The sequence below is a fragment of the Urocampus carinirostris genome, chromosome 2 (assembly GCF_059441175.1).
Source record: "Urocampus carinirostris isolate Australia breed hairy pipefish chromosome 2, RoL_Ucar_1.0, whole genome shotgun sequence".
Classification (NCBI taxonomy): Eukaryota; Metazoa; Chordata; class Actinopteri; order Syngnathiformes; family Syngnathidae; genus Urocampus; species Urocampus carinirostris.
Window position 1 is genome coordinate 13,450,882 of NC_142350.1, and position 26,915 is coordinate 13,477,796.

General features: G+C 40.0%; 2 protein-coding genes across 4 annotated transcripts in view; both read right to left on the reverse strand.

The window, feature by feature from the left end:
* Positions 1 to 154: 154 nt before the first annotated feature.
* cpsf1 (cleavage and polyadenylation specific factor 1) lies at positions 155 to 22,903 on the reverse strand. 3 transcript variants are annotated; one of them, XM_088328989.1, is made up of 39 exons: positions 22,743 to 22,900; positions 19,158 to 19,213; positions 18,908 to 19,073; positions 18,803 to 18,830; positions 18,601 to 18,734; positions 18,444 to 18,524; positions 18,214 to 18,365; positions 17,075 to 17,221; positions 15,799 to 15,938; positions 15,616 to 15,726; positions 15,446 to 15,539; positions 15,216 to 15,303; positions 12,984 to 13,118; positions 12,840 to 12,891; positions 12,696 to 12,769; positions 12,350 to 12,424; positions 12,203 to 12,283; positions 11,827 to 11,916; positions 11,560 to 11,751; positions 10,011 to 10,152; positions 9,752 to 9,930; positions 7,360 to 7,499; positions 7,106 to 7,286; positions 6,810 to 7,016; positions 6,633 to 6,722; positions 6,412 to 6,555; positions 6,185 to 6,337; positions 5,987 to 6,103; positions 5,822 to 5,912; positions 4,522 to 4,606; positions 4,243 to 4,384; positions 4,013 to 4,165; positions 3,044 to 3,220; positions 2,798 to 2,864; positions 1,789 to 1,836; positions 1,565 to 1,720; positions 641 to 770; positions 419 to 557; positions 155 to 340 (listed from the first exon to the last, which is right to left on the reverse strand). In XM_088328989.1, exons 3-39 carry the CDS (start codon positions 19,049 to 19,051, stop codon positions 293 to 295), a joined length of 4,407 nt encoding a protein of 1,468 aa, XP_088185115.1. In that variant the 5' UTR covers positions 19,052 to 19,073; positions 19,158 to 19,213; positions 22,743 to 22,900; the 3' UTR covers positions 155 to 292. The 3 variants fall into 3 exon arrangements, with proteins under 3 accessions (XP_088185115.1, XP_088185116.1, XP_088185114.1); XM_088328990.1 differs by lacking the exon at positions 19,158 to 19,213 and having other exon boundaries at positions 11,839 to 11,916; positions 22,743 to 22,903; XM_088328988.1 differs by lacking the exon at positions 19,158 to 19,213 and having other exon boundaries at positions 22,743 to 22,903.
* Positions 22,904 to 24,139: 1,236 nt separating this feature from the next.
* Positions 24,140 to 26,915, reverse strand: part of LOC148371093 (CMP-N-acetylneuraminate-beta-galactosamide-alpha-2,3-sialyltransferase 1-like) — a 68,774-nt gene continuing 65,998 nt past the window's right edge. The window contains exon 8 of the mRNA XM_088328992.1: positions 24,140 to 25,811. Coding sequence (XP_088185118.1) covers positions 25,638 to 25,811 — 174 coding nt within the window. The 3' untranslated portion in view covers positions 24,140 to 25,637. The remainder of the gene's footprint in view (positions 25,812 to 26,915) is intronic.

Below are 26,915 nucleotides of genomic sequence, written 5' to 3' on the forward strand. Positions count from 1 at the left end.
AATTCCAGGCATCTCTAAGCACTTCACCCAAATTTCAAGTACTATTCAATCCTTGAAAACACAACATTAAAATTTAAACATTTTCAAGGATTTAAAGCACCCGTACCAGCCCGGTCTTTCAGGTGTCCTGTTTTAGGTATAGAAAAAAATCAAATACGTTTTTTGTATGAATTTTACTGTCTTTTTAAAAAAACATATCTGGAAGGGCTAGAAAAACAATCAGCTGTGGATCGAAGATTTCTCTAATGGGTATAAATGAACATATGGTGAACAAACTGTGGGAATCTGGCTTTTAGAAATGAGCTGTTACTCTGTCCATTTCTAGAAGGTCATCCAAAATCTGGTGAGAGGAAGAAATAGTGAACGCGTTACACATTGCTATTATTGAACTCAACATTCATTTCTGATTGCTCCTTACAATGTCTGAAGTAGTACCAATCTTTTTCGCCAGCTCACTGCGCTCCATAAGACTAAGATACAAAAATTTGTTGAGGAGTTCTCCATCCAGGATATTTCGCGCAGTGTTCTGCAGCCCACGCCTCTCATAGTGCATCATCCTGCAGGGTGTGAAAAAAACATGAGCGTAAATCCCCTTGCTTTCAAAGGTGTGGGAAAAAAACTGTTGTGGGCTGAAGGGTACCTGAACGCCTTTGGGTTGAGACCAGCATGATGAGGTAACAAGGTGTTGAGGGCGTTCTGCAACATGAGCAGCCGGCGATACGTCTTCTCGGGCATAGGGAGCAACATCCCAATGCCCCCGTCCAGTGTTGCTAATAGGGTTTTAAAATAAAAATATCAAAATATTAGGCCCCCTTTTGGATTACAGGCATGAAAACCAGTCACCTTCCCGCAAAATTCACCGTTATTTTTCAGTCTAAATAGGTGTTAGTTGGTGTACAACCGAGGAGAAAACTTTTTGAGGTGGAGTTAAGGTGTTTTATGGGTGTACAGTGCCAAACAATTATACGCAGTTTTAGTTATGTCCACTGAATGTCACCGAAGCACAAATTCCAAAGCTGCATTTGCCACCATTCATCAATCTAATTTACTCTATTTTTTTTGGATTATAAATCGCTCCGGATCATGAATGGCACCAGCCAAGAAATGCATAATCCAGAGGAGAAAACACAAGGGTCGCACTGTATTATAGGTCGCATTCTTGGGGGAAATTAACTTGTTAAAGTCCAACGCCCAAAATGTCACCTTGAATGATAATTTCAAGTAAAAATAAAAAATGTGCATCGTAACCACAGTTTGTAGCCTGGTTGTTAGGTTGGTCTGGACCAGGCTAGCTGTAGAGAATAAATAAACACAGTAACAGACCCAAACTAAATTTTACATGCTTTCATACAACCGATTATATCCAGGCTTAATCCCTTATCTTGGTTTCGTGCAATATCCCCAATGTTTATGCGTGTGGTGCCTCCTGCAGATCACTGAAACACCGTGCTGGTCGACAGACCTAAATATTGTGTTTGGTTGTATAGTGTACCAGAACATGCTTTTTTATTCTCACCATTTTAACGCCTGACCCATTTTCATGCCGGCATAAAGGTTAACTCACCGAACCATGTGATGTGCTTATTGTCCCACGTGAGAGACTTCTTGCTGCTTGTGTCCAAGGTCCCTTTGCACGGCATGCGCCAGAAAGTGTTGACGTTGGCGCCCACGTTAAAGTCCGCCCGTCTCAACAGACGCATTCCTCCGAAGCTTTCCTTAGCTGGATGTAAAATGTAACATCAGGCTGTGCTTTGTGTGTGAGACATAAGCTCTACAAATGTGTTTTACCTTCAGGTAAATACATGTAAACAAAGAGGTTCTTGTCTCGATCAGACACTGGAAAGAAAGAAAGAAAACAACGTCGTACCATTTACCATATGTAATTTGTATCTCGGAGAAAACTACGGTTAGTCATCTTAGAATACAATACAAAAAAAATCGAAAGAATGTTCTTTAAAGCTCAATAATGTATTTAATATAACAATGTCATAGAAAACCCTCATAGTTTACTTTTTAATATTTGATACAATAAGAAACAAAACATTTATTTTTTTAGTCATTAAAGTAATATTATTAAGTGTTGGTTTTCAGTTTAATTTGGAAACTTTTTATTTAAGATATTCCAATATATTTGTGAGTTAATAATTCTATAATTGATTTTGATCAGTTTCGATATGAAATAATAATCATTTTGAATAAATTGCATAGTCAATTACCTAAGATGTATGCCGATGGAGATTTTTCGTTTTCCGGAGTTCCGTTTAGCGGAGTGGATGACGTCACATGCTAAGCCGGGAATCGGAGCGGAGGTTAGCTCCGGTAGCTACCGGTTGCTCCAGGTAGCTCCACGTTAGCGTCCGAGATGCTAGACGTGAGCCACATTTCCGTAAAACACAGCAAACTGCCCTCCCTGTACGCTTTGACGTTTTTCACCAGGACAGCCAGTTCGTCTGTCTTATTTGGTATAGAGTTAACATTTACCATAATTACGGACGGTACAGAAGACTTATAAAGCCGCTAGCCGCTGAGCCTTAGCTCTGGCACAGCATCCACGAAAGGGCCCCCTCATCACGCCGGCGCGAGAATTCTTCAGGGCAAGGAGTTGGTTCCTCGGATAAACGCATTTTTGTGCGATAAAAGCCATAACGATATGATAGAAAGTAATCCAAAGTGTACGGACTGCACCGAAGACTTATTAAAAAACCCGTAGTTTTTTTTTATCTAACCGTAACACCGTAGTGGGTTCAAGAAAACCGTACTCATTACGGCAAAACGTGTAAGTAATAACTGTATTTACCCAGGAATCCAAGCTGGTTGTTATCCACCATGAACTCAATGCTGTACACCTCCAAGGGCTTTGAATCCTGTTCTCAAAACAAAAAAGACAGCAATGCAACCAAACTATCCAACACATCACAGAATAACCGCTACAACTAACCAAGTAATACGCAAGATGACAATGTTAGCAGCTACACTATCTCAAAATAAAACATAAAACCGCATTAACAATCCAGAGAAGTTGTTTGGTGACTTTGCATCTCACCCTGCTGACAAGTGACAGCGTCTTGCTCGTTTCCTGGTATCGCAGCAGCGAGATGCTCTTCATCAAGTCGGCGGCCAAGATGAAATTCTTAATACTGAACATCTGGTGGATGTAAAGCTGCGTGTCGATGAAAGCCATGCCGGTCAGATCGTTGTCCTTCAGAACCCAAAGAAAGATCTGCAAGGAAATGGAGTTCATACATTAGTTGTACAATGGCCGTGAACACATTCAATGCCACAACGTGTGAATTTGTTTTCAGAAGCATTGTAACCGAGTGCCGAAATGTAAAAATTCGTTATTTTGGTTTTATTTAAAAAAACAAAACAAAAAAAACTTATAAAGGATTTAGCACAGCTCATCAAGAAGTATCAAGCCTCTGGGAATGAGTTCAATAAGATAAAACATTAGATAGCAGGGGTGGCTTTTATCAGATCATTGTCCACATATCGAGGAAGTCCCCATTTTGTAGTGTTGCTTTCTGTAGCCAGTGATTGGAGTTTGTAGGCGGCTCCATACGAAACTGTGAAACAGTATGTAAAAAAAGTGTAGATATCGAAAAGTACAAATACAGCTTTTATTCCTTCTGAAAAAGAACAATACGTCCTTTTTGCATTGTCGGCCAGGGAGGGATGAACCTTTTGTGCACGTCTGCATTAATGCGATCGCCATGGTGACCAAAATGGGCGATGAAAGCTTTTTTTCTCAGAATTTTTTGAGGAAACAAGTATTTTCACAAAACTTGTCAATGTTCAACTTGTTTACTAAAAGCTAGAAACATAAGTCTTTATTCTAATTAAAGATGAAGATTCAAGCTGTTTCTTTTCTAAAAAAAATGTCTTATGCCTATAGAGCTACGGAACTAAAATTTCTGTAGGGCGTCAAAAATTAAGTGAAAATTGTAGAAATTATTCATGTGAGAGAAACCTCTGGCATTGAATGGGTTAAGTGCAGGAGATGTAAATCCCTTACCTTCTGTCCAATGGCTGACACCAAGTATCCATTGCAGTGACACAGTGCTGTCACAGGACCCTTCTGCTCCTTTTCATAGAGCATTTTAAACTTGTTTTTGGTGAGAGGCTGACCAGGCTCAGGCACAACTTCAATCACATCCAGGATCAATATCTTAAAATGTACAAACATATGTAGGTTTGTTTATTCATGAGAACTAATAACAATGTTAAGTTCCTTTCATTACTCACTCTCCCCCTGCAGGTGACTTCTTCCCCCTGCAGGACACAGGTCCCAGCTGCAATGTAGCCCTTCAAGCCTGATACAGTCTCTTGACTCCTCAATGCCACCGTCTTCATGCAGGTTATGTGCTCCCACTCCTCCAGGTCGATTCTTGAGAGGAGAAAGTTTCACGTTATAATATTGCATCTTCGTGTCCCAACACACAAGTTGGGCACGGGAAAAAGTGCAAAAGCCTTTTAATCCCTTGTGACTGTAATATTTTCACAGTGATTTTGTTCCATTCATACCGTGTGTTAGGAATGGTCTCCCAGCTGACTGGAGAGATAAGTTGAATAGAAAACCTCTCTTGCAGAGGGTTTATATAGCGCTCATCTGTAGTTTGGAAAAAATAAATAAAAACACAATGAACTCATTCAGTGCCATAACGTATAAATTTGTTGTAATAGGCATTGTCCCGGCGTGCCAAATCTTAAAAATACGTAAAAAACAAAAACAAAAAAAACTATTATGAAGAGTTTTGCACAGCTCATCAGTACGTATCAAGCCTCTGTTAATGGTTTTAGTATGGAAAATAATGATGTCAGAAGTGACTTTGATCAAAATCTTTGTCCACATATCGAGGGAGACCCCACACTGTTGCTTCCTATCTGGTGATTGAAGTGTGCAGGCAGCCCTGTATGGTGAGTAGGTAGTAAAACAGTGTGTGAGAGAAGTGAACATATGGATAAGTACAGACAGAACCGATTTTCTTTCTCAAAAAAATAACCAGGTCCCTTTGTCATTGTCAGGGCAGGGAGGGATGACATTTTGTGCACATTCGCAGAAAAATGAACATCAGGGAATTGTGTGACTATGTCCCCCAAAACATTGGGCGCTTTATAAGTTCAGGGTTCTAGCTAAAAAAAATGTTATTTTGCAAGTAAGTGCCCATGAGTTTATAAAAATCATTATTTGTCGTGGGTTCAAATCCAGCTCCAGACTTCCTGTGCGGAGTTTGTATGTTCTCCCCGTGCTTGCGTGGGTTTCCTCCGGGCACTCCGGTTTCCTCCCACGTTCCAAAAACATGCATTTCAGGTGAATTGGCCGGTCCAAATTGTCCATAGGTGTGAATGAGCGAATGAGTTGTCTGTCCCTGTGTGCCCTGCGATTGGCTGGCAACCAGTTCAGGGTGTCCCCTGCCCACTGCCCGGAGATGGCTGGGATGGGCTCCAGCCCCCCCCGCGACCCTAATGAGGATAAGCGGTACGGCTAATGAGATGAGATTATTTAGATATTAAAGGGATGAAAACAAGCACAGAATTCAGAACTGCTGTCCAGGAACCTTATGGTAGGGCATCTGTACACCAAGTGCTGGCAATAAGCATTGACTAACAAAGTTTAAGATATTGTTGCCATTTGCTTTTTTTCTAATGAAAGATCAGGGTTGAAGCTTTCTTTTGACATGACTTGCCTATATAGCTACAGAATTTAATTTTTTGTTGGCCTTCAAAATTGAGTCAAATGGCAAAAATTACAGAGAGTAATACAGAGAGTAATACAGAGAGTAAGGAGTTGATTAACAGGTGTGGAAATGAATGAGGCCACCACCTCGTTCGATTGGTTCAAACTCCTTCTCTTCTCCGGTCATCTTAGGAATGCGCGTGACCGGCTCTCTCACACTAGTGCATACGGCGTAGACCTAGATGAAAACATGATTAAAGAGGGGTCTCTATCAGGAGAAAAAACAAACCACATAACTTTCAGGAGCTCTACCTTGGTTTCAACATGGTAGGAGACATAATGGACGGTGCATCGGAGTGGAATCTTTCTGACTGGCCAGGGAGCGTCATAGGACAAGTAGGTGGGCAGGACGCTAATCCTCAGTTCGCCCTGCAGCCATAGAGACACACATAAATACACACATATTGATTTGTGTAATATGAAATTCTGTAAAATGTATCTCGCGCTTACTTGCTTGTTGAAGTAAAGGAAACCTTTGGGGCAGTTGATGTTGTGGAAAGGAGAAAAGGATTCGATGGCGCCATCGATGGACATAGGGTGGAGTCTCAACGCGCCCCGCGAGGTTACCAACATCCAGTGAGGGGATGGTCCGCAGATGAATACCTGAAAAAAACGAGCATGTTAATGACAACGTAACAGATTCATAAAAATGACGTACAAAAACGTTTTTCCTTTACCCCAGAGTATCCAGAGATGTCCTCAAAGTATCTAAACCTCGCAATACGACTTTTGACAATCGTATCCTCGCCTACACCTCCTTCTGACTTCTTATCCCTCTTAAATTTGTATTTTTTCTCCCTGAAATTGATGTTGTGTGGAACCTATTGCAGAGAAAAAGTTCGAGTTTGAAGACGATTACAAAAAAAAGGTGAGAACAGTCCGCCTAGGTCCAGCTTACCTTTTTGAAGCGCACTTTGAGGTTATTTTGGGGCTGTTGCTGATCATAGGAGAAGGCTTCATAGATGAGAAGCTCCTGTTCTACATGCACCTTGGATACAAGAACATTTTGGGGATAAAATAATCCAGAAAAGATCTACAAATCCACATATTTGTTTTTTTGGAGAATGCTACTCACAAGCAAATAAGGCCTGCTGCGGTTGTTGCCCAGCGAAACTAATGTCACCTCCTTAACCAAAGGCATGTCTCCCTGTCGGGTCACTTCTTCTTTTTTCCCTTCACCCTGGGCTGCTGATTGGCCGGAAGAGCTGTCCACCAGCACCCTCTGACCCACGGGGAAGTTCTTTACCAGGAAAACCAACCTCCAGTCTGGGAGTTCGTAAATCTTTCAAAAAGAAAAAATAACAACAACAAACTTATGATGTGTAAAAAATACAAAAGCATTGTGAGGCGGTTAGTTGTGCAACGTTGTACCTCCATGACGCCATTTTCCCGTACGATCATACACCAGTGGGTTGGCTCAAATTTTGCCGGACCACCATCGCTTCCAGACGATTGTGCTGAGCCTGATAAGCGAATAACGTCCTCCTTTTGTGCTGCCGAGTTGGTGCTCGAGTCACCGTACAGCATTTCCTCCTCATCATCTACTGCGTTACTGCACAAACATTCCCATCAGGGTCTGACTCGAATGTAACGGAAAAGATAAAAAAACAAGGTCGAACTCTTACCTCAGGTCCTGAAAGACCGTCTCCACTTCAGACGTACTCCTCTCGTTTGTGTCCTCCACGACGGTACAGTTCACTCTGTTCTCTGTGGTGAACATACTGCTGACATCTCGGTACGCGCAGAGTGCAATCACATGTGATTGCTTCACGGGGGACAATTTTAAAGATTAGATACAATTTAATACAGTGTGAAAACTATCTTAATGTTATGTTTTAGAGCAGGGCTCTCCACCCTATTACAAGCTAAGAGCTACTTTTTGTTACAAACTAGTGCAAAAGGCACCCGCAGTTTGATACCCATTTTCAAAACATGTCATTTTATTACTACGTTGTTACTATGCTATTACCAGGTTAATTATTGGAAGTAAGGTTAAATAGTGAACCCAAATAAAACCACAATGACCCAGAACTGGCGAGCTATTTTCATAACAGGTCCGCTGGCGCTCAGCTGTTCTTTGGGAGGGACCCACGGAAACCACGTTAAAGACCCCTGTCTTAGAGCCTCTAAAATATTTTCCATAGATAACTGTAGTTTGCCTTTGTAACGGTAATTCCATATTGTTCAATAATAATGATAGGCATGTACCAACATCAGTTTCCCCCCCACAGAATTTGTACTTGCAACGGGGCTTAATTATAGGGAACTAGGATTTACAATAATAATAAAAAAATGTCATTGATTGCATTTAATTTTAATGGGAGATTGTAATATTTGATCATTAGATTGTATTGTGCAGTGCAACCAAAAACGAGTGCTAAAATGCACAATTAAGATTAAAAATTACGGACACTCAAAGTGACCAAACTGCCATTTCTTTTATTTTTTGCCCAAGGTTTTTAGGGGTACCGTTGCAGCAAGATGACGAACAATTCCCTCTATGTGTGGCACAACTTGTGCAAAATAAATAAAAGATTCTTGAACAACAAGTACTTAGAAAAATGCTAGAAAAAAGTTTGATAGTTCATGTATTTTTTCTTATTAGCAAATCAATATTGTTTTTTTATGAAAAATGTTTTTTTTTTTTACAAATAAGAGGAACTAAATAGAACATAATCTCCTTCAAAGTAAAAATAATAATCATAATGATGTCCAGCATTGGTACTAGGCATTTTTATCAAAGAGTTGAGCACCTTCATTTATGAAGTGAACGAAAAAGTGGCATCGGACACCTTATTTTTAATACTAAAGGGGTTCATTAGTTGAAGCAGTTATGAGATCAGGAACTTCAAACTAGGACACAGGTGAAAAAAAAAAAATCATATGTGTATATACAGTAAGACCTCAGTTATCGCGGTTAATGGGGACCAAAACCACCCGCGATAAGTGAAAATCCGCCAAGTAGCGGCGCACCTTCAAAAAAAATAAATAAAAATCTCATCTTATTATCTGCACCGCTTATCCTTATTAGGGTCGCGGGGGGGCTGGAGCCCATTCCAGCCATCTCCGGGCAGTGGACACCCTGAACTGGTTTCCAGCCAATCGCAGCTGCAAATAAGTTCTCGCAGCTTGCTGCGTTCTTCATCGACGCACGAGCCGAGTGATCCACCGCTAAGTCGTACAGCTGGGCGATTTTACGTCCGCCCGACACGATCGGAGACAAATTCACGACAGGGTTTTTAGTTGTGCGCACCGCGGGTGCCGTTCGGTCGCTCCCGCGAGCGAGCCCCCTAACCCGCGGCGAGGGTACTTTCTGGTGCGATACGCACGACACCGACAGTTACGGGGGTCCCGCGCACATCCGCCGCCTTTCGCCCACCGCGTGCGGACGGCCGCCTGTCGTCGCGCCGCGCTACTGGGGTCGCCGGACGAGCGGGTTACCCCGGTTACACGCTTGCCGCCTTTTCTCGCGTCGCGCTGTATGACGCCGCGTCCACCGAACTCGGCGGAGTGACGCCCCTTCAAAAATGCTTTAAAAGAAAAAAAAATTTTTTTTTTTTAAATTATTTTATTTTATTATTGTTTTTTTTTTGACCCGCAAAGCTCTGAACCCGCGAACTTGGAACCGTGAACTAGCGAGGTCCCACTGTATATATATTTCATGCATAGTCACGTTATCCTAGAAGGGGGATTACTTCATGTGCGTTCTCTTCTCAAGGTTTCTTTATTTTACTCATGCAGAGGTTTTTGAGTTTTTCCTTGCCCTCATGTAGGTTTTAGATTAGGGGATGGTGTAATAATAGTCTGTGCACCCCTTTGAGACTACTTGGTGATAATGGCTATACGAAAAAACATGACTTCACATGCAATTTAATGTAAAACTGTTTTATTTGGATTTATAGAGCTTACTATATAATATTATTTTTTGAAGGGATTTTATGTTGAAACAGTTAAGTGTCCACCAAGTCACCAACTCGCCATTTCTATTACGGCTAAACGATTGTTTGTGTCACTCACGGTGGAGATCTGCGGTTTGCGCAAAGAGAGCCGCTGCGTCTTTCCCATGTACGAGTCGGTCTTCAGCACAAACATTGTGACTGCCCCATCGGCGGTCATGATGACCACGTAAGGGTCGGCCACGGAACAGTGGACAATGGGGGTGCCCAAGTCCACAGGTATGAAGTGAAGTTGAGTGACTGTGGAAACAGTTAACAAAAAGTGTTTTCATCCTTTACACATTCTTTCATTTCGCTATTTCATTTTTTTATATAAGAACCTCCTTCCAGCAGCCTGATACCCATGGGCGAAACCTGGATAATGTATTTGTTGTCACCGATGTTCCCTGCAAACACGGTGGTTCCTTGAGTGGCAAAACCACTTGTATCCAGCTCCATGATCTCCTGGCCGGTTTGCAGGATCTGGAGGGGCACACCAAAATGGTCAAATGTTGTTACAAAAAACACACACAACACAAAACTTATAACAGTGTTTGTACACCTTTTTCATGGCCAGATTCAAGCACATTTTAAGGACTTTCAAATCCAATTTTCCAATTTCTCCAGTACCACTTAAAGAAAAAACCTGGTTTGAATCATGTATTTTGCAGTGCCACAAATATATCTGCGATTATAGGCGACTTTCAATCTTGCATGTGAAGTTATCAAAATATAGGATTTGAAGATCTTGAGTAAGTCGTGAATACATTTTTTTTTTAGACAAATACCTCCCTATAAGGTTGTTGGGTAAAATGATATAAAATGAATAATATGTAGCTCACATTTTCAGTTACAAGATGGTCTTCTGGTTACATTACAGGGGTGTCAAACTCATTTTAACTCGGGGGCCGCACGATAGAACAAACATTCTCTCAGGGGCTGGACTAGTAGATTGAGGAAAAGAAAGAAAGAAATGAGAGAAAGAGGGACAGAAAAGGAGAGACAGAAAGAAAGAGACAAAGAGATAAAGATAGAGAATGAGAGAAAGAGAGAGAATGTGAAAAACAAAAGATAAAAAAGAAATAGTGAGAGGGGGAAAGAAAGCGAGAGAAAGAAATCCAAAGAGAAATAGAAATAGGAGAAAAAAGAAAAAAAGAAGGGTAGAAAGAGAGAAGGGGAAAGCAAGAGAAAGACAGAAAATAGAGAGCAAAAGAAAAAAGGAAGAGAAATCAAAAGAAAGTAAAAAGAAACAGAATGAAAGAAAGAGGAACAAAGGAAGAGAAAGAGAGAAATGGAGAAAGTGAATGAGAGGAGAGAGTGAGAGAAAAAATGAGTAAAATACAACTACAGTGTCTTAGTGAGAGGCACCTGGCTTTGGCAACATCAAGTGGACATATTTTAACCTGCAGCTCGTTTTTCTCTTGCGCTTCCCTCAGGGTTATCTTGCGGGCAGAATTCAATCCCATAGCGTGCCTGATCCGGGTTGCAATGTACCAGTGGGAAAAGCTACCTTAATTTTTTGCATGGCCCATAATAAATGTCCATAATTGAGATGTGCACTAATACACATTCCATAGTGCCCTATTTAGGTGTAGCATGCACCTGTCCTCTAGGGTGCGCCCCGTAGGGAGCGATGAGGCTTCATTGGCCTGTGCCATACAAACTAAAGGCCTGTAGTTGAAGATGTGCAATGGCAAATCAAGGCCACCGGAGAGCAGTGTGGCTATCGTTTTTAAACAAACTTGTTGACAAGCGTTTACAAGCACTTCACCCAAAATTCAAGCACTTTTCAATCTTTAAAAACACGACATTGATATTCAAGCATTTTCAAGGATGCAAAGCACCTGTACAAACCCTGTTATAAACCAAATGTAAAAACATGATGCCAACCATAGTCGAATCCTCTCGACTCAAGATGAGGAACCCATGCCTTTTGGCATCGTCCTCTACAGGTGAATCTTTTTTCGTATCTTCTACGTTTTTCGCCAAATCTTCCTCTTTTTCTTTATTTTTTCCCCCCTCATCATCATCCTGTGCCACTTCCTTTTCACTTGCATCGCCAGCCTCTTTGTTTTGTCCTGCCTGAATGACAACACACTTGTGATCATGCATACATAAAAGAAGATTTAAACCCAGGTAAGGTTAAATACACAGTACTTTTGTCTTTACATCACTGGAAATGACTGTCCACATGTCATGGCAACCGGGTAGCTCGAAGGTAGTGACAACTTGGGGTCTGATGCTCCTCTAGCAGCACACCAGCAAGAAATTCAGAGTTCAAGTTTACAAGCAGTACAGGCAACATATCAGACTTGCACAAAAATCCTCTCAACTTGTGAGAAATGTCACTAGGTCGTTTTAAAGGCTGCTCCGTGGAGCTTATGAAGCAGCCCTGGTAACCCCAGAATTTGGTGTAGCACCGTTTAAAGGACCTGTGATAGATTGGACTTGCGACCACAGGTCTTTAGGATGGTGCATTGAGTTTAAGCATGCATATCCACACACACAAGAAGATACACAGTAATATAAGTACCTGGAGTACAGACAGCGCCCCATTCTTCCCGTAGCCGGAGCACACCACCACTTCCAGGTCGGGCTCTGTGTCGTCTTGAAACTACAAGTCCAAGGAAAGCTTCGGTTAAATTGATGTTAACAATAAGAGAACAATTTAAATATCTACCTCTTCTGATAGGAAGGCAGGTTCTCCCATTGAGGCGTTAGCACACGGCCCAATGTTGAGTATGCTATCACACACCTGCATCAAAAATATTCATAAAAATGTTAAAGTTGAAAGGTGAAATCGGAGTTCATAGAAAAACCTTGCAAAAAATGTGTATCTCAGTTGAGATACGTGTAGACATCCATTAATTAGCATCTCTTTTTGGTTGAGCTTTGTTATGTCAATAACCCGACTCCAGAAGAAACCATTAGATATGCGGGATTCTGGTCTCCAGATATGTATTGTGAAAAAAAACAAACAAGTGCTTGTGTCTAGAGATCGTAGTCTAATAATGTGTCCGGTTCACCTCGAAGGAGTACGTGGCCAACTGGGTGCCCGACTGAGCCTCGCTTCCATAAACTTCAATCTCGTCCACCTCATCTGTTGGAAGCACAAATGAGGAAACAAATGAAACAAATGACAGCACACTGTAAAATAGTTCTAAATATACCGGTCCAGTTGGTGGAAGAATCGACTTTTTTTTTTTTGCTAGGTGGCTCCTCCTGGATTTTAATTAGATTTCTGTTAGTGTGGGCAAGCATATTGCTTTTACAGCATGGTGATGAGCAACTCATTATCAATAATACAAAATTACCTTTTCTTTTTCTTTGTCCTGCTTTTCGTTAACCTCATCAGGCAATGCCTCCTGCAGTTTCTCTGTGTACTTGAGCAGCAGGGAGTTGCCAAGGCGAGAGCCAAGAAACAGATAGCCGGGCTCCATGGAGACCATCTGACAGAAGGGAAGGAAACGTAAATAGATATATCCAGTAAACTCTTTCCAGAGTTCGTACACCCTTTTCAAGGCTAAATTAAAGCAATTTTAAGGACTTTCCAAGCCGATTCTCCATTTTCTCCAGTATGATTAAAAGAAAAAAATAAGGTGTGAATCAGCCACATATCTCTGATTTACATATGCCATTTTTGATCTTGCGTGTGCATTTATCAAGACATACGGTTTTTAGATCTTGAGGAAATCGCAAACATATTTGTGTATCTGAACAATACTCGCGTAAATATTTGACACAAATCCCCATATAGAAATGAGTTAAAAATGTCGGGAATATGTAGCTTACATTTACAGTTGCAGGAAGTTCTTCCCATTGCAATTCACCACTAACTAGTTTCATTTTTTGGATGGCCCATAATAAATGTCCATAAATGATATGAAATTGTTGAACTAATACACATTTTATGGTGCCCTGTTTAGGTGTAGCATGGACTGTCCTCTTGGGCGATTCATAGGGAGCGATGATGCTTTTGAAGGAAAATGACATACGAACTAATGCCAGCTGCAGTTAATCAATTTATTGACCCTTTCCATGTGACGTCACGCTGTCTGGCAGAATAAGAACATGACGGACAACTTAAAGCACAGGACTTGAACAAGTATTTGAGAAACAAATATCAACAACAGCGATGGAAGAAAATAACCCACAACTTTTCACGATGTAGATTTATTGATGTGTGGTGGGCTGTTCTAGCCGGCAAGGTTCGAAGCCCGATTTGGCAACTTATTGTATAATTCGATCTGTAACCCTTTCGATGAAGACAGAAGACGGCGATGTTTATCCGCAATTAAACAGAGGGATTACAGAAAGTGTGTGACGTATTTCCAAGCCATTTTATGTAAAATCGCTACAAGTCACATCAGACACTCAATACAATAAGGTAGCCAGTGCTGTTGCAATTTCTTACTGCGTAAACGAGCTTATTATAATGCCAATAACCAGCGATTCAAAACAGTTATCTTCCAAATATTACATGTATTGAAAACAGAGAGTGCTCTACCATAAAGCTTATTACTCCGAAATGAACTGTCAAATACTCAACAAATAAAACGGTAGACAATCAGAAGATTAAACTTCATTTTGCCAAAGTAATTATTTTCAACATGCTTAAAAGTGATTTCGATAAGGTGCAAAAGCTCTTTGCTTTCCATTTCTTGGTACATTCCCCAAAAATCTAGATGCAAGCATGTTTTAGTAACATCCGCGCAGCGAATATTTCACACCCGGGGTGCAATTGTTGGCAAATCGAAGCACTGTCAACGCGCACCAGCTAAAATTGGTAAGCATCCAGACGTTACGATTTTTTAGATTAGCGCCGGTGTGTGGGAATGCTCCATTTAAATATAGCGGTTCAGATCGTGTGGACTGAAGTCAGGAAGACTGGACGATTTGGTTGGATCTGTGAATATATGAGACTGTATGAGTTGGTAAAGCTATCCTCAGTTTCTTTAAATACCCCTCTGGGGCGGCAGTAGCTCAGTAGGGTAGAGCGCTCGTCTTGGGATCAAGGGATCACAGTTCGAATCCCGGCTCATCCGTGTTACATGTCGAAATGTCCTTGGGTAAGACACTGAACCCCTAATACCCCCAATAAGTAGGTTAGCGCCTTACATGGCTGCAAGCCCACTATTGGGAAATGTGGAGCACATTGTAAAGCGCTTTGGGAAGTCATTGACTTGAAAAGCGCTATATAAAAATGCAGATCATCTCTCTGTGCTTTCAGACAAGGTGTCACCTCACCCGACAGCAGCACAATATTGGTTTGTCTAGTCATTGCCAAGGGTGTTGTATAGTATAGCTGTTTTTGTTATTGTCTACCGTTTACTGGCCTTACCTACTGTTTTACTACGGGTTACCGTACTATTGTGTCGTCATGTGGTTAGGTCACGTGTGTAAAAAGGGTCAATCCGTCATAGCTTTGAATGCGTTAACATTGAGAAAAAATCAAGATATTATGGCAATTTTGTTGTGGGTATTTTAACTTTATATACCTAAAGCAACCACTGTACTTTTGTCATTTTATCAAATGAAGGACTTACACAGGTTGTCAGGACGCTGGCGGCTGCTTTGTCAAAATGGAAGTCTCGCACACTCCTCATACCGTCAGTGATGAGTGTCAACACATAGCTACAGAGAGTAAGGAAATCACATCCACATACTATTTCATATATCCTCATGCAAAACACTGAATTGAGATCAAATAAGTCTTTATCCAAAGTGGATAAATGTACTCTTGTGTGCATTCGAAAAATGACGGACACAAACTTACATTTCGCCACCTTTCAAAGAGATAACCATTTTGTCATGGGCAATGAACTCAGCCTGGGAGCAGTCCAGGGTGAGCCTTACCTCTTCTTGCGCACCTAGAAAAAAAAAAAAATCAAGCAAATTCAATTTGATAGGGGAAAAGTGCAGCTGGGATACTTGTCCGTGACTTACGGAGAGGGAACGCCGTGGTTCCATTTGTCATAGAATTCAGGGAAATTCCATACGGTGGGACACTCTGGTTCAGATACAGAAGCGAGTTTACTGCAAAAACCACAACACCGCCTAAAAGAAAATCAAAACGTGATTAGAATTGGATCAAAATTATGGATTGCTTTTTAATAGGTTGAAACGCACCGATAGGTTTGGGGACGGCCATGACCTGCGTGCAATCAAACGGTAGGTTAATGAGAGACCAGATGACAGGGTGGACCTTCTGCATGATATTGAGAGAGATGGCCACAATGCTGCATGTGTCCTGACGCACAGCTACACGCCTAGGGAAAAACGAGGATCCCAAATGTTTTACAAGTCATATATTATTCAAAGATACAAGGGCTGCAACTAAGAACTATTGAAACAATCAGAGGAATAATCCAATAATTGTTCATGTTTTTTTTAATTCAGAATGAAATTGATTTAGTTACTTGGCAAATTATAATAAACAAGAAAAATTGGTACAATAAAGAATACATCTTTTATTGAAATTACTGCGAATCCGTACAAAATATAAATAAAAATTCCCTGTCTACAACCAATTAGGTACAGTGATCCATCAGTAAAGACCAAAATCCATGAATAAACCTCTGTCCATTTTACAAGGACAGGCAAATAAATGATACATTTAAATCAAGAAAACATTTTTCATCCTCGTAAACCTTGGGAACCTATGGCTCGTGAGACATACATGCCTTTTTTCATGAGAACATATGGCCTGGAGATAAAATAGATATTTTTCTGTTCTTAAATGTGTTGCTTCATGCAGAGCAAAATTGTCGTACATGTGAAGCAGAGACAGTACTGATGCAGAGAGGGTTCGGTCCAGTATATATAGGACACAATTTTAACTACAGTTTAGAGTCAGGGTGATACAAAAGCAGACCCGGTTTTGGCTCTAAATGTCTAAATAATCCTACAAACAATCAATGCTTATCATTGAGATACTTTATGATGAAAAGCCACAAAACAGAGTGTAACCCAAAACAAACCAGAAGCTTTAGCAAAGAGTGTAGAGCATTTGATTTTGTGAGCGGAAGAAATGGGCAGAGCTTTTACACAGCATGCACATGTTCTTTCTCCTTTTCCCAGCGCCGTCTGCACTGAAGGTAAATATGTTGGTATTTGTGACATTTTAAAAAAAATAACCCTGCTTGAACCTTATTTTGAAACCATTATTTTAACAAAAATGACAGTCAAAATGAGCCTCAACACTCTTAAGTAACTGCAGGAGGGAGACACATTTTTAGTGGTATATTTATATTGATACGGGACATGCCTCATGAAAGAGCGTGTCTGGAAACAATAGTCGACAAAGGAATTCATAGTACACTATTTCTATAATATATTTTTGTCGACAACGTCGGCTTATCGTTGCAGTCCTGATACTGTAACTATCGTTGGTGGTGTGACTGACCCAGGCCACGTCTGGTTGGGCTCAAAAAGAATGAGCAAGGTAGGCTCGTAGTAGCCGTGGAGGAATTTCATGTCGATGATGTTGAGCAGCTTTTCATCCAGCTCACGGACGTCAATGATGTAACTCGGGAGGAAGCTGGATTTGGGTCTGTGGCGGGGGAAAAAACAATGTATTTTGACTCCTCAAAACTCATTATCACCAAAGCAATAATCAACCTATCCTCGGGTACTGCACAGGTTTTTGCTACCATCTTCTCTACGGGGTTCCTACATCTTAAGGCAAGTTACATTTAAGACATTTTAATGCCTTTTGAAATTAAATTTAAGACCATGTTGACAAAAAAAAAAAAAAGAAAAAATACACACACAATTAAAACAAAAACATTTCTTGCACACACTACTTTGTGCCTCCTACACATTACCTGGCAAAGCTTTAAGCCATGGTGAAAAACTTCTCACTAAATGGCCCCTTTCTATTGTCCAAAGTAAACATCTCTGTCCGAATTTGACATGTGTATAGACCTATGACATGTGTCTGCTCTGAAAGGATTGACTGAGCAATCAAATATGAATCTTATTGATGTGTTCACATTTTCAAGACTGTAAAATTGGATTTAAGACATTTTAATACCAAATAAGGCTTTATTTTTCAAATAATGATTTAAATGCCTTTTAAGGTTTTTCAAGGATCCGCGGGCACCATGCTCTATCACGAACAGGAGCAGACTCGCACAAATCACTTACATAACTGCTAAAATAATCGGCCTATCCCACACCCAACCTCTCGCACTTAAATACTAGGTTGATTATCCAAACGGCAAACACAGTAATCCAGAATTCCATTCACCAAACACCAAAACTTTATCTCATTTCTGTCAGGGCCCAGATACAGGACAATAAGATTTAGGAAGGACCGCCTTTGGAAAAAGCCTGATCCCCTTTCCCATTACCCTACCAAAAACAACAGGCCCCGCTGTCCCATCCGATCAGTCTGCCTTTATTGTCACACTGTCATATATGGTAGTCATTCTGCCATTTTTGGAATATAATGCTCGTTGTTTTACCCCGGTACAATCGTAGGAGGTGAATTTGCCTGAGGGAACCAATAAATTAAATTCTTTAGCCCACCAGCATGCTTACCCATCTCCCACTCCGCCTTCCTGTTCGTCAGCCAACGTGTCCTTTCGGAAGGGAAGCACCACTAGTTTGGTGCCGTAGATGAGCATCACGGCACAGCGATTCTCCGGATCGACACGTACAATGGGTACGTGAACATTCTGGACAAAGCCCTCCTGAAATGAGAAATGTGATGACTATTTGTTTTGTATATTTAGCACAAATATATAGCTCTAATTAGCATCTGCACATACTCTTAGCTCTGGCTCCTCAAAGTAGTGCAAAGACAACGTCTTCAGATCATGTGTCCCCGGGTCATACTCAACGACTGACAACTGGTGAGAGAATACAGAACAACTTAATGGAAACATGTATACCCTAAAACAACATCCCATTTTACACTGCTTGAACCTTGGCGTCTTTAAAGCTGAGGAGCAACGCATCCCTACTGGATCCTATGAGCTGCACACTGGCCATGGACATGATGTTACCAAAGAGTGAAAAGCAGGCCACCTGTTCCAACTTCTCTTTGCGAGCTTTGGTATCTAATAAGACTAAGAAACATTAAAACTCTTGCAAGAAGCAAAGTTTTTGAAAATTGCCCCGAACATACCTGAGGTCTTCTCAGACTTTGACGTACTCTGAAACAAACACAAGTATCACGTCAGCAGAAGCTTAACATGTAGATCTGACAAACATGACCACACGGCGTAAGTACCTCCACATCGTGGATTATCCTGTACACAATAAGTTGCGAAGCTCCTGCTACGACAAGATTGCTCTCTTTGCTGGAAATGAAGTTGCAGTAGACAGAGAACTCTACAGCGGTGGGCGTGTGGGCCTGCTTGTATACAGCGTACATGGTGGCAGGTGGCTCTCAGCGTCTGACAACAGTCAAAATACCGAATTGCGTAAATAAGAGGGCAGGAGAGGACGCCAAGTAGCTGGGGAATAAAAATAACTTTCACCTTTTATTCAGATACAAGTTGAAAAATGTTGATTGATGGACATTAATTGTTTTCCCCTGTTTATCAAATACACGGTAACTTCAAAATCAACATCTTTGATAAACAGTTGAGAGAACAGAAGGAAAGAAAGGGCAAACAGGAAAAAAGACCGAGCTTATGTTGGTCCCGTACACTCAACAGTCCAAGAACAGCATTCTCATTAATAAAATCATGTAACTACTTATTATAACAAGGTATTATATGTCACATGAATGACAACTTATCATCATTGATAGCAAAATAAATAATGATGTCCTAGTATGGAATCAGACAAGAAATGTAGGATTGTAATTTCTCATTGCACCATTTGATTCAACATAAACACACAAAATTAGACTAAAACAATTTCGATGAATTGATAAAATTGATATATGTTTTTTTCTCAATCATTACTGATTTAATTTTAACAATAAAAACTTGTATGTGGTTAATATGACTTGTAATTTCTAAAATCATAGTATTTTCAAGCAATGTTGATCCTTTGCAAAAAATGGAGAAAGATTTTTGCTTTGTTCTTAACCTTCTTTCAGACAGTTTGTCAATTCCCCTCAAATCAGATCCTAATTGTTTTCTCTGAAAGTAACACTGTAAATTGGCTGGTAAGCTTCTGTTTGTAGCTCTATACATCTTCTGAGAACTTAGTTATCTGATCAAATTATATGAAACGGTTAAATGTGTAAGCTCTTGTGACTAGCTTTAAAAAACATTTTTAATCTGTATCATTGAGGATTTAAGATTAATTGAGAAGTGTCTCCCCATGTGTCTGATGAAAAAAATGTATTATAAGTGAGCACTTAATTTTATATACTGGACTGTCTCAGAAAATTAGAATATTGTGATAAAGTTCTTTATCTTTATCAAAGCGGCGCTGCCAAGAGCGGCTGCCTTTTCCAGCAGCTGCCCAATTGTTTTATTGTCTGCTCCTATCTTCGGTGTTTTTTCTTCCCGTTTTGACAACTACACTATGGATTACTTCTATCCTATGGACATGGGTTTTAACGCACAAGAAATGCGTGTATTTCAACTCCTTGCGCTGAGGAATTCTCGTGCCGGCGTGATGAAGGGGCCCATGGTGGAAGAAAAGCCGAAGCTAGCGAAGCGGCTAGCGGCGTTATAAGTCTTCGGTACCATCCGTAATCATGGTAAATGCGAACTCACGACCAAATAAGATCATCGAGTGCTTTTTGAAAACATCGAAGCGCACAGGGAGCGCAGTTGCTGTGTTTTGCGGAAACGTGGCTCACGTTTAGCATTCCGGACGCTAACGTGTAGCCACCCGGAGAAATCCGGCTTCAACGTCGCTAAACAGAGACATGAAAGCCGGGGGAAATCGGAGAGGAGGCGGACTTGCACGAGGTGGTGTATCCCAGGATTTTCACAAAGAAAAGATTTCCATCTGCCGCAGGAATGTCGAACTTTTGGACTGGCGTGACGTCATCCACTCCGCTACAAGCACCCTCGGGCATCATGTTAATCTGTTAATAAACAACGGGGTAGACTGCTGGAAGTGTGAATTTCCCTACGGGGATGAATAAAGTATATATCTATCTATCTATCTATCTATTTTCTGTAATGCAATTAAAAAAACAAAAATGTCATACATTCTGGATTCATTACACATCAACTGAACTATTTCAAGCCTTTTATTATTTTAATATTGCTGAATTTGGCTTACAGCTTAAGAAAACTCAAAAATCCTATCTCAAAATATTAGAATATCATGAAAAAGTATACAAGTAGGCTATTCAACTAATCACCTGAATCATCTAATTAACTCGAAACACCTTGCGAGGGTTTCCTGAGCCTTAAAAACACTCAGCTTGGTTCAGTAAACTAAATCACTGCTGATCTGACTGCTGTCCAGAGGACCATCATTGATACCCTCCTGATGGAGGGTAAGACACAAAAAGAAATTTCTCAAAGAGCAGGCTGTTCACAGAGTGCAGTTTCAAAGCATATCCACAAAAAGTCTGTTGGAAGGGAAAAATGTGGCCGGAAACGCTGCTCAACCAAGAGAGATGACCGCAGCTTTAACAAAATTGTGAAGAAGAGCCGCTTCCAGAATTTGAGGGAGCTTCAAAGACAGTGGGCTGAAGCTGGAGTCCAGGTATCAAAAGCCACAGTTCACAGACGTGTCCGGGAAATGGGCTACAATAGCCGTATTCCCATGGTCAAGCCACTTCTGAACTCAAGACAACGGAAGAAGCGTCTGACTTGGGCTATGGAGAAGAAGCACTGGACAGTTGCAGAGTGGTCCAAAGTCCTCTTTTCAGACGAAAGCAAGTTTTGCATTTCATTTGGAAGTCAAGGCGCCAGAGTCTGGAGAAAGGCTGGAGAAGAGCAAAATCCAAGTTGCTTGAAATCCAGTGTGAAGTTCCCACAGTCAGCAATGGTTTGGGGAGCCATGTCAGCTGCTGGTGTTGGTCCACTGTGTTTCATCAAGTCCAGAGTAAATGCAACTGTGTACCAAGAGATTTTAGAGCACTACATGCTTCCATCTGCTGAAAAGCTCTATGGAGATGAGTATTTCATTTTCCAGCATGATCTGGCACCTGCCCACAGTGCCAAAACCACCAGTAACTGGTGCACTGACCATGGCATCACTGTCCTTGATTGGCCTGCTAATTCCCCTGACCTGAACCCCATCGAGAATTTGTGGGGTATAGTTAAGAAGAAGATGAAAGACACCAGACCTACAAATGCAAATGAGCTGAAGGCCGCTATCGAAGCATCCTGGGCATCAATAACACCTCAGCAATGCCACAGGCTGATTGCCTCCATGCCACGCCGGATTGATGCAGTAATCCGTGCAAAAGGATTCCCAACCAAGTACTGAGTGCATCAATGGACATTTTCAAATGTTTGATTTAGTTTTGCTGTTATAAAATTATTTTTTTTACTCGGTCTGAGGAAGTATTCTAATATTTTGATATAGGATTTTTGAGTTTTTTTCAGCTGTAAGCCAAAATCAGCAATATTCAAATAATAAAAGGCTTGAAATAGTTCAGTTGATGTGTAATGAATCCAGAATGTATGACATTTTGGTTTTTTTAATTGCATTACAAAAAATAAAGAACTTTATCACAATATTCTAATTTTCTGAGACAGTCCAGTATATATAGCGTTCCGAGCACGCCAGCAGTATTTACCTGAGCTTAAAATGTAGTTTTTCGTCAAATAATATTCTGAGCACTTTGTCAGTAGTAACTCTCTCTCAAGTGTATTCATGTGCATCTGAATCCATTGATGATATGTTTTCTTGCAAATCGCATGTACTTTGGTTTGTTTATATTTAAGGTTAAGTTCCCTGTACAATTAACATAAATTTACACATCTAAAATGCTAAACACTATACTACTGACAATTACTGAATGAAGACTCAATAATATTATTATAACCAGCAGAGGATAGTGAAATTAATTAGATATTTGCAATTAAAATGTAACAGTCTGCGCAGAGGCAGTGTTAGCCATAGTTGCTAGCATGACGCTTCGCCTGTCGCGGTCGATTCCTATGCTTTTTTAATGTAAAAAACTGTGAACATACCTATATTGAACACACTATCAAAACGAAACACGTCTGCAGTTCCTTCTTTCATTCGGCATATTGCTTTTGGGAAGTTTATTCGAAAATAAAAGACAAATTTCTTCCGACGCTGTGGTTGCTTTATTGGTGCAGCGTCTTATTTCTTCTTTGTGTTCCTCTCAGTTTTCCCATTACTCACGGATGCCCCTAGCGTTCAGTTTTATCGAAAGACGCTCGCTTTTGAATTAAAATTAAAGGGACACTGTGTAATAGTTATCGCCTTTTAGTGGTGAAAAACTTCATTAGTCACAAAAAACAATATGGATTTAGATAATTAGTACATACATGAACATACACGAACTATAGCTAGAAACTTTTATGTGGATGATTGTTTATAACATGAATGGTTATATCTGTTTATTATTAATCTTTATTAATATTTATGTGACATACGATAAGGCTCACCTAGAGGGAGCTTTCATCTTTGTTAGCCATATAGTTTCTACAAGTGCTCCCCCCAAAAAAAAAGGTATGTCCTTTCTCCTTTTCTGTCTTTCCCCCTTTTTTCTACTCTTGTCTTTTTCATTTCTTCTATTTTATTTTTCTGTTTTTTAACTTTTCACTTTTCTCTCTCTGTATTTATTTATTTATTCTTTCCTCCATTTTGTCATTTTTTCCCTCTTACTTTTGTTTTGCCTTTCTTTCTTACCTCTTCTATTTGTTTATTTTTTTTATTTTTTAATAGTTACCAATTTCTTTGTTTCTTTTTTTCTCCTCTCTTTCTCTCTCTCTCTCTCTCTTACTCTTTCCCTTCATCAGTCTGTCTTTCTCTCACTTTCTCAGCCTCTTTAACTTTCTTTTTTTGCCTTCTCTCTTTGTCTCTTTTTATTCTCTCATTTTCTCTCTCATTCTCTCTTGCTTTCTTTCTTTGTCACTCTCTCTCTATTCGTCTCGCTCTTTTCTTTCCTTCTCTATCTCTATTTTTTTCTTGTCACTTTTTGTACATTTTCTCTCTCCCTCATTCTCCCCCCTCTTTCGGTTTTCTCTCTCTCACTTACCCTCTCCATCTCTCTTTCTCAAACTCTTTTTTTTCCTTTTTGGCTCTTTCTTTCTTTCTTTCCTTCTTTCTTTCTTTCTTTCTCATCCACCCCCTCTATATTTCTTTTCATCCTTTTAATTTATTTCTCTCTTTTATGTCCCCCTCTCTTTATTTCTGTCTGGTTCTCTTAAATATACTATTCCGGCCCAGTGAGAGTATTTCTCTCCCATGTGGTCCCCGAAATCAAATGAATTTGACAACCCCGTTATGACCTTATTATAGTGAATCGACTCATAATAAACACGCACATTCATTAATGAAGTATTCCAAATACAAAACAACAATCAGACATGTATTGCAAAGAAGCAAATTCCTTCAGTCAGTAAGAAAAAAACATTTTATTTCATTTTGAGAGCAGGAAATAAAACCAAACGTGATATATCAGGCATATTAGTCAAAGCAAACCTAAAAGCTGTCGTCCGCCAGGTGACGCTATTGACCCATTTGTCAATAGCACAAAAAGAACATTAACAATAAACCTTTAAAATGTCTACGCGACGCTTTAAGGCACATTAAGCGAAACACAAAAGGATACATTTGTCCAACAGATAACGCCACAATTGACCATTATTACATTGAACCAGTTGAGGGTTATTTAGCGTTCGTGACCCTGTAGAATGTGCACTCATTTTACTGAAGAGCAAATAAAAAGGGATAAATAACAAATACTTGCTTCAATTCAGCAATCCCAAATCGATTTAAACACTCTAAAGGCACTTAAAATGTGTCATTCGATAAGCGTGACAAATATCATTGCAAGTAAGGCACCACAATGCAAATTGCACCGTGCTTAATTATACAAATTAGACTTGGGAATTGTGTTCAATGTTTTGAAAAAGGAACCTTTGCGATACAGCAGTGACGCGCGGGCATGGGATGCAAGCGAGGCACAAGAACTATACAATTAAAAATATATTAAATCGTTAAATTTTTTTCTTTGTTAAAGTTATTTCTCATGGAACTTCACACTTTTCGGATTTTCTTTATAAAAGTCACAGAACTTTCACCTTATATAATGAATGTCAGGGTTTCGTATACCTTTTTTATGGCCGAATTCAAGCACTTTTTAAGGACTTTCGAAGCTAGTTTTCCAATTTCTCCAGTACCATTAAAAGAAGTAAATCAGGAGTGAATCATTTGCAGAGCCACGGATATGTCTGCGATTGACATATGTGATTTATCAACACATATGATTTTTTGATCACGAGTAAATCGCGTATGTATTTCTGGATCTGAACAATATGTGTGTAAATCTTTTTGAGCTGACTCTCATAGGTGTTGGGTCATATGCAGGGTTGGGTAGGGTTACTTTAACTGGATTACTTTCAATTACTTTTGGATTACTCCAATACCAAATATGCTAATAAAAGACAAAAGAAACTAAATATGAATAAAATTATGACTCACAACACGTTGTCAGCTTTCTCTCCTGGCTTTAATCTCTTTGATTTCCTGCAAAACTAACATAAAATGCGACAGAAACAAAATGAAAATAAATCCAAACAGCGTGCCAACATCATTTTTGCCGTTCCATATATTCCAAGCCTGCACAAAATTTAGTAATTTTATTCATATTTAGTTTCTTTTGTATTTTATTAGCATATTTGGTATTGGAGTAATCCAAAAGTAATTGAAAGTAATCCAGTTAAAGTAACCCTACCCGACCCTGGTCATATGACAGTAATCTGTAGCTTACATTTTCAGTTGCAGGAAGCTGCCTTAATTTTCTGCGTTGCTAAAAATAAATGTCTATAATCAATATGTAATCCTTGGACTAATACACATGATCAAAGCAATAAACCCCCCGCACCTCCGTGTCATCTTCCTTTAAACATTCTTATTCTGTGTTTGTCCGCTAACAGCTGTGTGACGTTGAACTCGAAATCTCCGTCGTGGACGCCAGTGTATCTGAAAGCGCCGGCCAGCGTGTTTTTCTCCCAGTAATGGTGCCAGTTCCCGTCCTGGTCAGCTCCGAATCCGAACACGCTCACCTACCGCATGAGAGACATTTTAGACGGCGGATAGTGCTGGAGCAGTGGTTCTAAACCCTGTCGGAGCTATAGAACCCCTACTATAGTGTAATGTAAATATATATATATATATATATATATATATATATATATATATATATATATATATATATATATATTCATATTCAAGACCAATGTTCCCTATAAGACAGTGTTTCTCAACTGGTGGGTAAGAAGTATAACAAAACATAGGGTCAAATACATTACTTAACAGTAGATGGCGATAATGCCCTGATCTCTTCTATCTAATTCAGTCTATCGGCGCGTTTGAGAGGGACCATATCTTATTTTACTGCGATTTTGTTGGTTTTATTTCCTTATTCTACTTATAATAACGGGTCCCAACAAAGTTAATGATAAGGGAATAAAAAGTGGAAACCAGTGACAACGATCGAGTCAAAGAAGGAAATGATTGGGAAATACGAAAATGGAGTATGAGTGCCTGCCATTAAAGTGCTGCTAGAAGGTACAGTAAATGGTTTGAAATGTCATATTTTCATATTGTGTTTTTTTTTTACCAGTACATTTCTATTTATTAACAACATGATTAAATACTTATCGATGTTTAGGTACACATTTTATATACGAGTATATACGGTATTTAATTTTTGGGGGGTTTTGGTGGTCATTTTGTTTTTGAAAAAAGGTGACTATATTCGACTACAGAAGCTCCCCTACATACGAACATTCGAGTTACGAATAACGGTACAAACGAACATTTTTTTCGGGATGTCGAAAAATATCGGGACACTGCTGTAAGTCAGATTTTGTATTGTGGCGCTGTAAGAGGTCACCCAGCATCCACCCCGAAAAAGAAATCCGGCTTCTACTTCCTACTTCGTGTGTAAACACACTGCACTGCAAGAACTTGGACATTTTTATCGTTTAATATCTCGTGCATCCATACAATATGGTTGGTGCAAAGTGTAAAGAAGAGGCGAGCCGTTTCTTTTGAAATGAAAGTGGAATAAGAAAGCTTGATGCGGTTGAGAAAATGGTTGGATCGCTTTTTTTCAGCCACTTTTTACCACGGTGGAGGGAGTTGCCGAACTCTTCCAAAAGGAA

Excerpts from the sequence above, each read along its gene's own strand:
- cpsf1 (XM_088328988.1), bottom strand. The coding sequence starts at position 19,051 with ATGTACGCTGTATACAAGCAGGCCCACACGCCCACCGCTGTAGAGTTC. Across the intron at positions 6,104-6,184 it reads TCCTTTACTTCAACAAGCAA|GGCGAACTGAGGATTAGCGT; the intron begins GTAAGCGCGAGA and ends CTATGGCTGCAG. Across the intron at positions 2,865-3,043 it reads CGCTGTCACTTGTCAGCAGG|GATTCAAAGCCCTTGGAGGT; the intron begins GTGAGATGCAAA and ends TTTTGAGAACAG.